General features: G+C 42.4%; 1 protein-coding gene across 2 annotated transcripts; it reads left to right on the top strand.

The window, feature by feature from the left end:
- The first annotated feature begins 754 nt into the window (after window positions 1-754).
- Window positions 755-10,186, top strand: RPL38 (ribosomal protein L38). Of its 2 annotated transcripts, none has more exons than XM_048491121.1 (5): window positions 755-855; window positions 1,058-1,085; window positions 2,410-2,470; window positions 8,001-8,123; window positions 10,104-10,186. In XM_048491121.1, the coding sequence occupies exons 2-5, from the start codon at window positions 1,083-1,085 to the stop codon at window positions 10,127-10,129; spliced, it is 213 nt and encodes a 70-aa protein (XP_048347078.1). In that variant the 5' UTR covers window positions 755-855; window positions 1,058-1,082; the 3' UTR covers window positions 10,130-10,186. The 2 variants fall into 2 exon arrangements, with proteins under 2 accessions (XP_048347078.1, XP_048347077.1); XM_048491120.1 differs by having other exon boundaries at window positions 781-855; window positions 1,062-1,085.
- Window positions 10,187-13,398: the final 3,212 nt, after the last annotated feature.

Raw genomic sequence — 13,398 nt, 5'->3', positions numbered from 1 at the left:
AGGTGTTGCAGAACGTGAAGCAATGTTCAGGAGTGGCAGCAAAATGAAGTGTGCTGTATTCGCCAAACCCACCCTGGAGGAAAAACCACCAATCTGTTAATCACTTAGAGTGTTTAGAGTCCACTCCCCACATTGCATTCCTAATCTGTGTATTTCACGCATAAATACATGCATCGGATTCGGCACATTTTATATTTATCCAGCAGAAAGATGCGACTGGCCAAGGCTGTCAGCCCCTGTACACGTGTGATGAACAGGTCATCAAAATATATGTTTGTCTCTGGAAATATGTGAAGTAGCTTCGTAGAATCTCATCATGGGCACCCACTGGTCTGTTACGGCAGTGCCTTTCTGGTGCTCAGCGGTACCCCAGTCTGCTCATTTGAAAGCTCTACTTTGAACTTTGCCTGTCCCACAGAAGTTCATTGCTCTGATCATTCTGACTCGAAAGCTGCCCCACTAATTTCAAAGGCGTCTGTTTCCAAATGAGAAAGCACAATTCCCTACCACCAACAACGGTGGCAGAACTAACGACTGGGCATTACTAATTTGCAAAAAAAAAAACGCCGAATAAACTCTGGAACTGCTCGTATTGACTAAGATATGTTACCAATCCAATATAACACTGACTGCATTCATCATTACTAATTATGCATTAATTTTACTTGTTTGCGGGAATAAAATTCAAAATCTTTCCAAGCTACAATAAGCCGACCCGATGCCATTTCGCGAAAGACAATTTTTGTCCCTCTCTAACTTCCGTAGCTCAACCCCTAGCCGGGTTTAATTACCCGGATGCGGAAGTACTTTCTCTTTTCTGTTTCAGGTCCTTCGGCCGGGGAGGCGAGGGTTTGGGTGAGTGACGTTTGAGATCTGGTGCCATCCGTGGCGGGGTTGGTCAGAGGAAGCTGGCTGGGGGGTGGCGGTCGCAGAGGGGTTTGCCAGCAATGTAGTGGGGGAGATTTGGGGGAGGCTGGGGGGAAAGTGCCCGTAGAGCGGCTCTCTCCTTCTCGTGAATCCACAGTTGATCTCGGCCATTTTGATTTTTCTCCTGCAGGCAGCAGTCGCCAGAAGCCGTCGCCATGGTGAGTGCCCGGGGAGGGGCTGAGGGGGTTGACTAGGAAGCCACTTGGGTATACCTTTTTCAGTTGAGATGTGGATTTTCTATTATATGGGTCGGAAGAGGTAATGGAAGTCGCGTTTTTTTTTTAACAGGCTTAGGTTAGTGCAGGGGTCTGCAACCTGCGGCTCTCCAGATGTCCATTACTATAATTCCCATCAGCCCCTGCCAGCATGGCCAATTGTAGTCCATGAACATTTGGAGAGCCGCAGGTTGCAGACCCCTGGGTTAGTGGAAACCTTTTCTGCGCAGCATTTCGGTAGGAGCACGTGTACGCGATTAGGGCGACGAGAAAGAGCATTAATGTAGTTTTATGCCTTAGCTGGTTCCATCATATCGGCAGGGTTCTAAGTTTCTAACAGTTATGAGTTCATTGTTGCTCTTGCACTGTCGTCTGTTGTTTTTTTTTAAGCCTGCTGCAAGAGTTTGTGAGCAACTGTTAGTTATGAGATCTAGAAGAATCCTGCTGGATGGGACCAAGACTACACCTGGTCTATCTTCAGAATCTCATAGTATTCCAATAGGTGTTTCCAGGAAGTCCCTAAGAAGGCCATGAAATTAAGAACTTTTTCTTGTTTGTTCTCCCAGCAATTGGTACTCGGAATACATTGTATCCTTGTTCCCTTACCAAGGCCATTGATAGTTTTCTCTGTTTCATTACCAAGTCTCCTGAACAAGTAGCTACCATCACAATTTGTGGTAATGAATTATGGATAATTATACCCAGTGGGAAGTGTGTTCTTTGTCTTGAATCTACTGCTAGCTGACTTCATTGACTGATCTTGATGTTAAATGATATATGAGGTGGAAAATATTGTCTTTATTAGTATACCCATATATAATTTTATACATTTTAGCATGTCCTTCATCCCCTTCTCCGGTCCTTTTAGGCAAAATCAAACAAAAAACCTTGAAATGGTATAAACCAGAACAGTACACAATATTCCAAATGTGGTTTCACTGTAAATTTATGTAAAGGTAGTATTTCAGTAACAGTTTGCTTTTGCTTTAACATTGTTGTCAGTCGAGGCCCTTTCAGAATTCATATTTATAGGACTTAAATTGTCCCTTTCTCTGAAGACTAAAAATACTCTCTTCATTTGTTGTTATTCCTATTAGTAATTATTAGTATTAGGTGTTAATAACAAAACGAGGTTTTACAGCTTGCAAACATTGTATTGTTGGTATCTGGAAGCTAGGTTCAGCATAGAAGGGAAAGTTGGTTGAGCTGCAAAATTCAGTTACCCTAACCTAAGACATTCAAAGCCCTGATTCTTTACTGATTACAGCCTCGCAAAATTGAAGAGATCAAAGACTTCCTGTTGACAGCCAGGAGAAAAGATGCAAAATGTAAGTCATGATGGCTGACTTTGTGAAATTCATATGACTTATTTTCTCCAAAGGACTTTCATTCGTAGGTAACTTTGTATTCTTTAAATATTTCTGATGCTGCAAGTGTAGCACTGTTTTTGTGTACTGCTTAAAAGTAAACTGAGTACTGCACAGAGAATTGAGAAAAACACCTTTGTTCTTGAAGGTCTATGATTCAGGTACTATTATTACATAAAAAGCAGGTATTAAAAAGCACTAGAATGCTATGATTATATATTATAAACCAGTACTCTCCACAAAATTATTCTGCCACAAAGAGTGCTGAGTGACCTTGAACCACATCTTCTAAACCTATCATAGGGTGGTTATGACAGTAACATGCAGATGCAAAGAACAATATGTTCTGCCCTGATTTTTTTGGTAGAAGGACGGGAAAATGTGCTAAATAAATAATAGGTCAGAACATCTTTATTGCAAGTTTGAATCTGTTCAAGAGGAAGCTTTTCATTTCTAATCTTGTTCACATCTGTCATGTATTCACAAGGTAAACTCTAAGCTAGTAGATATTAATGTCCCAAGATTTTCCATTTTGGGGTGATTTAATGTGAATGCATAGGAAGAAAAGTATACATACGACTGTAAGACCCACTCCTGAGATCACCTTGTACAGAAATTGTATGTGTAGGTATTAAGTGCTGTCAAGTCACTTCAGCGTAGGGTGATCCTATGAATTAATGACCTCCAAAACACCCTGTTCCCAACAGCCCTGCTCATATCTTGCAAACTGAGGTCCATGATTTCCTTACAGAATCAGTCCATCTCATGTTGGGTCTTCCTCTTTTCCTGCTGCCTTCAATGTTTCCTATTACCTTTTCCAGTGATTCTTGTCAGAAGTGATAGAGGAGAGAAAAATATCTGAAGGAGGGCACATTAATCTTTTCAAAGAACTACCATTAAGCCTATACTCTGTGATTGATTTTAAGTGTAGAACGTGCATGGATTTGCCCCCACACACACACACCCCATCACAATGAACACACATCTCTTTTTTGGTATTAGATCTAATGCAAATTTCAAACAACTTCTAGCACTGTAAGCACACATATGTATTTTACAAATAAAACACGACCTATTTCAATTGTCCCTACTACTACCCTTAGGATTGCCAGCCCCCCCCCCCCCAGCCACTAGCAGGCAATGGGGGGAGACTATTAGATCCAGGTTGGGAAACGTCTGGAGATGTGGAGATGGAACCTGTAGAGCAGTGGTTCTCAACCTTCCTAATGCCACGACCCTTTAATACAGTTCCTCATGTTGTGGTGACCCCCAACCCTAACATTTATCTATTTTACAGATGGAGAACACTGATGCAGAGAGTCTTAGGCGACCCCTGTGAAAGGGTTGGCAGGTTGAAAACCACTGCTGTAGAGGACAGGGATATAATGCCATTATCATACAATGCCCCCCCCCCAATCACAATGAACATACATCTCTTTTTTGGTAGTAGATCTACTGCAAATTCATAACGTCTTCCAGCACTGTAAGCACACATATATATTTTACAAATAAAACACGACCTAGTACAAATAAACCAATTTATTGAGCTGTTTTAGCAATATGAAAGGGTATTCTTGCATCTCGCCTGTTACGTCTTCTCAGTTTTAATGGGTTGGATGTGCTTGGTGCAGGGATATCAGCTTCTCAACATCAGGCTGCAAAGCACGAAGAAGTTTTAGACCCCCACATTCAGTAATTTCCAGGTTTTTTCTCTGCTTGGAAAGAAACTGAGTGACTGCACTGAAGACCCTGCTTTACTAAATATGATGTTGAAAAGTCAATTTTGAATTTGTTCTACATTGCTGAGTAGCAATCAGGAAGGTCTTTTTGAGACACACACACACACCCACTACACAAGAGTTCTGCTTTTCCTTTAACAAAATCTTGCCTTACAAAGCGACCATGATGAGGCTCTTTGCCTTATCGCCCTGCCCTGCCCCCCTACACAGTGAGAAGAGTGCTGTTGTTTAAAAAACCATCTTGCCTTGCAAAGCAGTAGCATCGGGAGCATTTGCCTTGACTTCCCTTCCCCTCTCTCCTGGACTACACAGCGAGGAGAGTGCGGCTGCTTTTCCTTTTTGTTAAAGAAAACCTTGCCTTTCAAAGCAGCAGCAAAGCGGCTCTTTGCCTTGGCTCCCCTCCCACCAGGCTACACAGCAAAGAGAGTGCTGTTGTTAAAAAAAAACACTTGCTGACAGGACTTTACCTTGGCTTCCCTCCACCCCCACTCCAGGCTACATAGGGAGGAGAGGGCTGCTGCTTTTCCTTTCAAACTTGCCAGTCACCAGGATGGAAACACAAGACCTTTTCCCCACCAGTTGGCCCAGGAATCCCTGGGCCACGTCCCTACTGCCCCAAAATCCTCTGCCACACCCTACTGCCTCAAAAATTTTCACCACCCTCCTTGATGTTTCCACTGCCCTAAGGGGGGGGTAGTACCCCACACCTCGGGAATCTATCTCGAGTAACTTTCAAGATCAAATCAGAGATGCAAACTAGAGGGGGGAAGTTTAAGATGCGGTGTTGTTTAGTATACTGTCTATGCAAGATGAAGTTATGTTTTCTTCCTAAGAAACGTGCACCTTTGGGGATCGTGATGTAGGTTAGAAATGAGATGTTTTGCAAAACTGAAATTCACAGGGTTCTTTGTAGGAAAACTCATGGGCAGTTAAATGAATTTAAATTGGTAATAGACATATTCCTTGAGTATTTCCAGGATGTGATTTTTAAAAAGCTCCTGTGGTATTTAAAAAGCTTCTTTAGAAATCAGGCCTGCTTTATACATGATCCAGATATTATAATCTATTAAGTCTGTTTGGTTTTTCTTTTCTGGGGCTACCCAAGATTTCTAGGACTGATACCAAGACTTAAATGACTCTGCTGAGAGATGCAATGTTTAAAATGACAAGTTGTAAATGTTGTTTGCTTCTTATCTGAATAAGAGAAGAGTTTTCTCTGCCGCACCAGATTGATGCACAAAGTCTGTTTTATTCATGTATTTTCTTATAATGCGGCTTTTAAGTACATAGTTTGATATTTATATTTTACCCAGAGCCAAGTTCAAGGTTTTCCCCTTTGTGTCAGAAATGTAAAGCAGTAGAAGGAAATTGTTCTCTGCAGTGTTCAGCAGAACATGTTGCTTTGAATGCTATAGCGGTAGAGCTGAAACTTCTCACCTGTAGCAATTTGCTATTATGTATTTGGAACAAAGCATTTCATTGTGTGTTTGAAAAGTGGCGAAGAACAATTTTCCTTTCTAATCGTGTAACATTAGGTTTTAAACGTGGGTGTTGATTGTTTGACATGAGAGCAACGAAAGTGGTGACTACTACACTGTTAGAATTTCACCTTTTGTGCACATTAATGGTTGCTCTATGTAGATAGATTTTTTTTTGCTGTTGAAGAATGGTTTGAGTTTGGCATGGAACAAAACCCCTTCTGATGAGTATGCATTGTGTACTGTATCTTAAGAGCCAGGTGGGAGAATAGGTAAAAGCTCTGATACGTTGATGGTATTCTTTGGAAAAATATCTGAAGATATTTCTGAAGATATTTCACTACCTGTATTTCTTGACAGTGAAGCTGACCTTCAATTCTTGTTCTCGTAGTCTCAAAACAGCCTACATCTAGTTTTGTATTCAGCACAATTTGGTCCTGCACAACAAAGAGATGTGAGTGACCTTGAACATCTCAGGATTTCTAAAACACTACAGGTGTTTTGCTTCTGGGACAAAAAGTGCTATTATAACAGACACTGTTATTAGAGAAAGCATACAGTTTGTGATCCATAAATTGTGGGTGGTATTATCTAAGTTGTACTCTTGGAATAATAGCAGGCAACTGAATAGCTCCTTAAATAATGAAACAGAAAGCCTTGGAACTGTCTTGATTAGTATCACTTAGAGACATTCATTCAGACACCTTTTGGCTTTGTGGCAAAGCATCTTCTAGTACAGGGGTAGGGAACCTGCGGCTCGAGAGCCGCATGCGGCTCTTCTGCCCTTGCACTGCGGCTCCACGAGCCGAGCCCCCAGCCCCATCCTTGCCCGCCCTGCAGGCAGCAGGGCAGGCGCACCAACTGCCCACGGCTGGCTGGGCTGCATCGCGGGCTTCCCCTCTCGCCCGCCCCGTTCGAGCGGGGTGGGCGCTTTCCCGGCAGTTGGCGAGGCCGCGCCACGGGCTTCCCCTCTCGCCCGCCCTGTTGGAGCGGGGCGGACGCTTTCCTGGCAGCCGGCGAGGCCGAGCTGCAGGCAGCAGGGCGGATGCATCCATGCGCTTCTCAGAATGAGCGGAGTAAAAGGTAAAAAAACCCAATATATACAGTGTTATCTTCATTTTAAATGTCAAAAATTATTTGCGGCTCCAAGTGTTTCTTTTCCCATGGAAAACGGGTCCAAATGGCTCTTTGAGTGTTAAAGGTTCCCTACCCCTGTTCTAGTAGCTCACAGTTTCACTTATTGTTTCGGATATCTTTGCCATCCACTGAACGTGCCTCGAGGGAAATTTCTGTTCATATTTAAATCTGAGAAGGAAATTTTGTTTCCTTCCCGTTTTCCAAGGAATTCATGGTGGCATTCATGGCCCCCACCCCATTTTGCCCTCAACAGCCCTAAGAAGAGAGAGCTTCTTATCTGTTAAAATATGCAGACTTTTCTTGTGGCTCAAGGCAGCTTACAACTCGCAGTGAAAAGACTGTAATTTAAAACTGGAGATCTCCCCTGCTCCCAAGACGCCTACCATTTATTCCCTATTCAGGGCACTGGCTAATAAAATGACCTTGCAGTGCTGCACTCATCTCCTCAAGTCAACTAGATTCTGACAATAAATGGGGCTGCTACATTTTAAACCAGGTGTAGTTTCTGGATTCATTGTAGGACAGCTCATTGTAAAGGACTTAATCATCCAACCATGAGGATACAAAAACATAGATCAACAACACAAACACATGGCCAGGTTGGCTGAATCTTAATAAAGGAGAGAGTTGGCCAACTAAATGCAGGTGATAGAAGTCACTCTTGACCACAATGCCAGTCTGCTTTTTAAACAGCAAAAACTGGGTTCGTGAGCAGCCCCAGGTTCTAAACTTGCCCTACAGATCCCACTAGGCATTTTTGTCTTCTTTGCTGAAGAAGTACAGATGTCTTGTGAAGATATCGGTATGCAGAAAAACAAATGGGGGAGGAACAGTCAGGGTTGTATTTGGTCAGCCACAGTGGGACAAGCCAGTCCCCAGTGCTTCTGCTAGGACCTTTTTAGTGGATCCTCTCAGCCCCTCCTGATGGCTGTGTGGTCCTGGGAGGCCCTGATAAGACATACAGTTGCCTTCTGTCCCAGTGGCTTGGTTGGAGACCTGGTCCGAGTGGTAAAGAAAATGTGTTTGAGCCAGAGATTGCCTAACCTTATACTAAGCTCTTGTTGTAGTGTTTCTTGAGTCAGCCTGTTGCTTGAATGTTGTGGATGCAGCACTAACATTAGTGTTCTTGCCTTGCAGCTGTCAAAATTAAAAAAAACAAGGATAATGTGAAGTTCAAGGTGCGATGCAGCCGATATCTGTATACACTCGTCATCACAGACAAGGAAAAGGCTGAAAAGTTGAAGCAGTCTTTACCACCAGGTAATTGAATGTGAGGATTGTTATGGGGAAAGGCTCTAGTAACCTGAGCCGGGGGTGGGGGGTGTTATTCAATTGTCCCACCCTGTACCTGACTAAAATAAGTATAGCACCGAATCAGTTTAAGGAACTTCGGTGACTCCCCTTTTTTTGTTTCATTTGTTTGATCTTAGAGATTATCATACTAAAACCTTTTCAAAGTTCACCCATAGAACATTAGAATTTTATTACTTAGGGGAATAGATAAAGGTGAGGAGAAGGAAAGGAGCAGACCTATATACAAATATTAAGATGTTCAGGTGGCATTTGGCTATTTGGTAAGATTTCAGTTTCTTTCATGTTTCTGAATTCTTTGAAATAAGATAGATTTTCTGGTTGTTATACAACTTTTGACTCAAACTTACACTTAGAGGTTCATTTGTAAACTCTGCTACACAAAACCTAGATGGAATGGAATATTCACCCAACTCCTTTTTAGACTTCCCCAAACTGTGGGATCACTTCAGAGCTTTTGAAGGAAATCAGCCTCAGAATTAATTGTATTTATTTATTTATTTATAAATAAATAAAGAAAGAATTAAGGGTGGGAATTCTTGTCCCCCACAAAGTTTAAATTCTACTCCTGGCTAGAGATCTCGCCATCTCTCTACCTCTATTTTATATACACTGTTCAAGAGACAAATTAGCTGTTTCTTGAACCTGGGGAAGGAATTCTTTTCCTAGAAGTTTATTCCCCTCTTTGACTAGACTGAGGTTCTTTTTCTCCAAATATTCTTTCCCTGCCAACACCAGAAGTCTATACACAGACACTAAACATATCTGAACCCTCTGGCTCCAAGAGTTCCAACCAACAATCCTGTCAGCAGTTCTGAGTTTTAAACTACTGACTCCCAGCATGTCACTTGCACACACAGGCTCTATGAGGAATTAACTCTTCACAGTCAGGTTTTTCTGTCTCTGCATACTTTGAAGTAGCATTATTTAGAATTGAGTTTTTAATACAGTATGTTACTTATGTCTGGTACATCATGTATTAAGGGATGCAGTTATCTGGAGGGCATAGTGAGTGAGAGTTTTGGAAGCAACTAAGGGAAACTAGACACACAATCAGTAGTTTAGAACCAAAACTAACATCTCATAACCATCAAACCACATCAGACTCATGCCATTGGGTTTCTACATCAAGTAAACAATAAAGGTACATCCTAAGCAAAATTGAGCGTGGACCTAACTCACTGATGTCAATGACAACTATAGTTTTTGTTTGATTGTGGCCAAAATATCTGTGCTGCTTGCTTGAGAAGTAACAAATATTGTTCTCCATGGTTCATTTGTAAGTGTAAAGTGTCAACATTGTAAAATCTGGCCTCTAAAAATAGACATTTGTATTAAAAGAGAAAAAAGTCTTATTTGAAGCTGTCCATTTGTTGGCCTCGATGCAACTTAAACAAATGCTATCCTGTAAAGCAATAGCATGGATGAAAACATTTATATTATGAACTGAGCAGAATGAGAAGCAAATGACATGTAATACTATTCTTCAGTTAAGCAGTACATCAAAGAGTTGCCAGGAGGGGAAGTTCTCTTGCAGAAAAAGTCGTACCAGTGTCAACTGAATAAGATTAGCCTTTAAAACCTTTTGTCTAAATGTCACTTTCTTAGGAGGGGAACTACCAGACACCACGAAGGTGTGTCAGCTTGAGCAGTGACAGAAGCACTTGCCATGTAAAATGTCACTGAAATCTAGCCACAGTAGCAGTACATGTCTGAAAAGCCCTGTGAGCGTTCAGGCCACCTGGTTCACAAGCCGGCAAGTCATGCTGCCAGGCACACTCACTGAGTTCTGCTAACCAGTCCCAGCAGCTGAAGTCTTGGCTGTAGTGAACAATCTCTGAGGGGCTGCCAACCTGACAAACAGAAATAATGATGGCAGAATCTCTCTCTCTGTGTGACTCAGCATCTTTATTTCTTCCTTCTCTTCAGGTTTGGCCGTGAAAGAGCTGAAGTGAATCTCCGTCGTTCCTGCAGTTTGACCCTCGTGTATTGTAATAAAGGAATGAATGGTTCTTCCTACTCAAGTGTTATCTTTCCCGGGGTACCTTAGGGAGCAGCAGCTATGCATGGGTTCTGGTCTGCAGTTCTGAAGAGCTACACAAACTGTGCATCCTCTGGGATGTAATGAACTTGGGTCTGCCTTTTGATCCTATCAGTGGTGTTTTCCTCAGTCTCTTGAATCCAAGCAATAGTAAAATGAATGGTGTGCTTTCAATCTGGAGTGGAGACCTTCTAATCGTTCTTATAAAATACTAATAATAGGGCTCTGTGCTGCAGGCAGGCAGGGCATGGTCAGGCCCAGTCTTGCCGGGCAGAACAGGTGGCAGTAGAAGGCAGCTTCATGTGTTCACCGAATGCACAAAAACCTTGGGCTAATGGTTCAGATGGTGTACTTTTTACCACAGCCTAATTTGTGGTAAGGCTGTGGTTAAGGGGCCAAAAAGAAGAAAACCAAAGCTTCTACTACTCATGGAAAGGATTCAGGGGCAGGATCATAGGACTTCCTCTGGCCTTGCAGAAACACAGGTGCAGGCCTAAGAATTCAGGAACTTCATGTCACCATGTTCAGGTGCCTATCAGTACAACGTCAGTGAATAGATCAAGCTGCACAGATTCAGTAACACTAAGTGCACCTTCTGCCTGAGGCGCACATAGGGGGTCACCTCCAGGGTGTCACCACATCTGGAAGATCCGCTGTCATGTGGTGTTGCACATCATCCAACAGACTCAGAGTAATATGTCAACCCCATCCTTCTGCTCGGCATCATTTCCAAAGACAAGGCAAATGGAGAGGTGGTGTATCACCTTCAGAACATATGAGCAATACAAGGTCCATGTATGTCAGCAGTGTAAGGCAGTTTACTCGCTTCTCTTTCATGGTACAAGGAAAGTTCAGAGGGTGGAAGAACAATTTTACTCAAAAACCCCTCAACAGGTGAACAAGAGTAGATTGCATATGGAAGTATGTTCACTCCATAATTCAAACTAGTCACCTCAGCTCCCACCTGACCTCCTTGAGGGATGCTTGCCTCCATAGACCACCCTCCCAGGCAGTTTATTCCATCTTGTGGGGCATCACAGCTTTTCACTATGGGGTCCTACCCCATGATCATTCCCTCCACAGGTATTTACCAATCTGCTAACCCTAGGGCCCATTGGCATTAAGGGGGACTCAGATCTATCTGTGTACAACGAGAGTCAAACCCAGACCCTGGCAGCTACTCTTAACATTCCACTCGAGCTGCAATATAGTCCTCAACACATTTTGGAGAGCATGGGGATAACGTACAAAGTCATTTTTCTGTACACCTAAGTAATCCCCTGAGTCACTAGAGGCCCCTACCTTGAGAGTGACCTGCTTTTGCTGTTTGAATCATCTAGGACCAGTTTACTATTATGCTAACAGTGCGATAAACTTAAATTGCTCGCTATAACCTCTAATAAAATGGTAAAGAGATTAATGGTTAAAACGTGGAAAGGAACACAGAAAACAGCAACAAGAACCAGTCTGGAAATGAATTTGACCATCAACGTGAAATTATAACAGAAGACTTAGATGTTCAGTTTGACCAAAATCAGACACTGGAGATGTGATTTTCTAATAGATAACTTTACGACTGCTAGATCAGGGGTCCCTAACACGATGCTTGTGGACACCATGACACACGCCAAGTGATGTTAGAAAGTGGGCAGAACAAGGTTGGCCTTTTGCCCAGCCAGGCCTCTGACTGATAGTTGGAAATTTGGTAGGCTGCACAGATTTTTTTAAAAATTTATTTGGCAGCAACTAACTACAGCACACGAATCTTCACACTGTGACTGAACGTAAGCTGCAGCAGCCATTTTGTCATTTGCTTCGATCCCTGTGGCAGCCATGGTGTAGCTGTACCTACCACAGTGTTAGAATTTGAAAGGTTCAAAAAAGTTGGGAGGCCCTATGCTAGATTATATGGATCTGATTATATAATTTTTTAGCAGAAAAGTCTTAAGCATCTGGGTTGGGTGCAATCTAAATTTGTAACAGTTGCATGAACTTTTCTGCCTTTTTCCCTCCCACTGCAGCCCAATGATTTACATGAAAAAATTTACTAACCTCCAAGTGGGTTGTGGATGTTTCCTGGAATTACAAGTCATCTCCAGACTACAGATATCAGTTCCCTTGGAGACCATGGCAACTTTGGAGGATAGGCTATGTGGCATTGAAGCCCACTGAGGTCCTCTTCCAAAAACCCTGCCCTCCCTAGGCTCTACCCCCAAATCTCCAGGAATTCCCAAACTCACCCCAAATACAAAGCTACTCCTGGAAGGATAGGGGATGGGTGGAAAGGGGAGATTGGTGGAAACTGCTGTTCAGTAAACCTGTTAGTAATGTGTTGTATCAAATTAGAAAATATTGAAATTATTTTTAGTCAATTGGCAGCTGCAACAAACACCTAAATATTGTAGGCAGGCTCCTCCAGTATGTCTTTGGTTTGGTGAAAATGTGACTAACGTAATAGAGTTGGCTTCTAAAACCGGATTACAGTATGGTGTGACAACTGTTGTTGTTGAACAGTCATCTTCCAACAATGACTTGTACCTTTTATATTTTAAAAACTATATTTAAAAAGCCCAAAATGCACACTTGCTAGCTAAAGGTTAATATTTAGAACTTTCTTCTTATATCTTATGCTGAAACAGTTAATTCAGTTCTTTCTTTCTAAAAATGTGTGCATGTATACCCTCAGGTGTTCAAAGTAGCCAGCCTGACAAATTGAAGCCTTTCTCTAACATAAACAGATCACGTCGATAACAAGTCACTTGTGCAATTATATATTGTACAGGCAAACTGAATACTGTTCAGAATCCTGCCTCTAGGTGTTGCTGTATGTTTAAAAATATCAATTATATGTTAGCAATAAGAAAACAGAAAAGACTTAGTTGCATGAAATCACAGAATGTGAGCTGGGAATGCATCCAAAGATCTCCGCCAACCTCCCCTGCTGCCCTATGGCAGAGTTCTCTGTACATGAAATGCTCAGGTTGGAGAAAGTGTCATACAGTTACAGCCACCTTGTGGTGTAAGTCAACCCTGTGGGCTTGTCAAGGCAAGAGATTTTCAGGGGTGGTTTGTTATTGCTTGCCTCTATGTGGAGCAGGGGTCTGCAACCATGCTGGCAGGGGCTGATGGGAATTGTAGTCCATGAATATCTGGAGAGCCGCAGGTTGCAGACTCCTGATGTAG

Source organism: Sphaerodactylus townsendi, linkage group LG03, assembly GCF_021028975.2.
Source record: "Sphaerodactylus townsendi isolate TG3544 linkage group LG03, MPM_Stown_v2.3, whole genome shotgun sequence".
Taxonomy (NCBI): Eukaryota; Metazoa; Chordata; class Lepidosauria; order Squamata; family Sphaerodactylidae; genus Sphaerodactylus; species Sphaerodactylus townsendi.
The sequence above is the reverse complement of the archived record's forward strand: the minus strand, read 5'-3'. Positions and strand labels throughout refer to the sequence as shown.

What these genes read in the sequence shown, in the direction of transcription:
- RPL38 (XM_048491120.1), top strand. Translation starts at nt 796, where the DNA reads ATGCGGAAGTACTTTCTCTTTTCTGTTTCAGGTCCTTCGGCCGGGGAG. An exon ending in CAGGAGAAAAGATGCAAAAT is followed by an intron (nt 2,471 to 8,000) that starts GTAAGTCATGAT and finishes CTTGCCTTGCAG; the next exon opens with CTGTCAAAATTAAAAAAAAC. An exon ending in GAAGCAGTCTTTACCACCAG is followed by an intron (nt 8,124 to 10,103) that starts GTAATTGAATGT and finishes CCTTCTCTTCAG; the next exon opens with GTTTGGCCGTGAAAGAGCTG.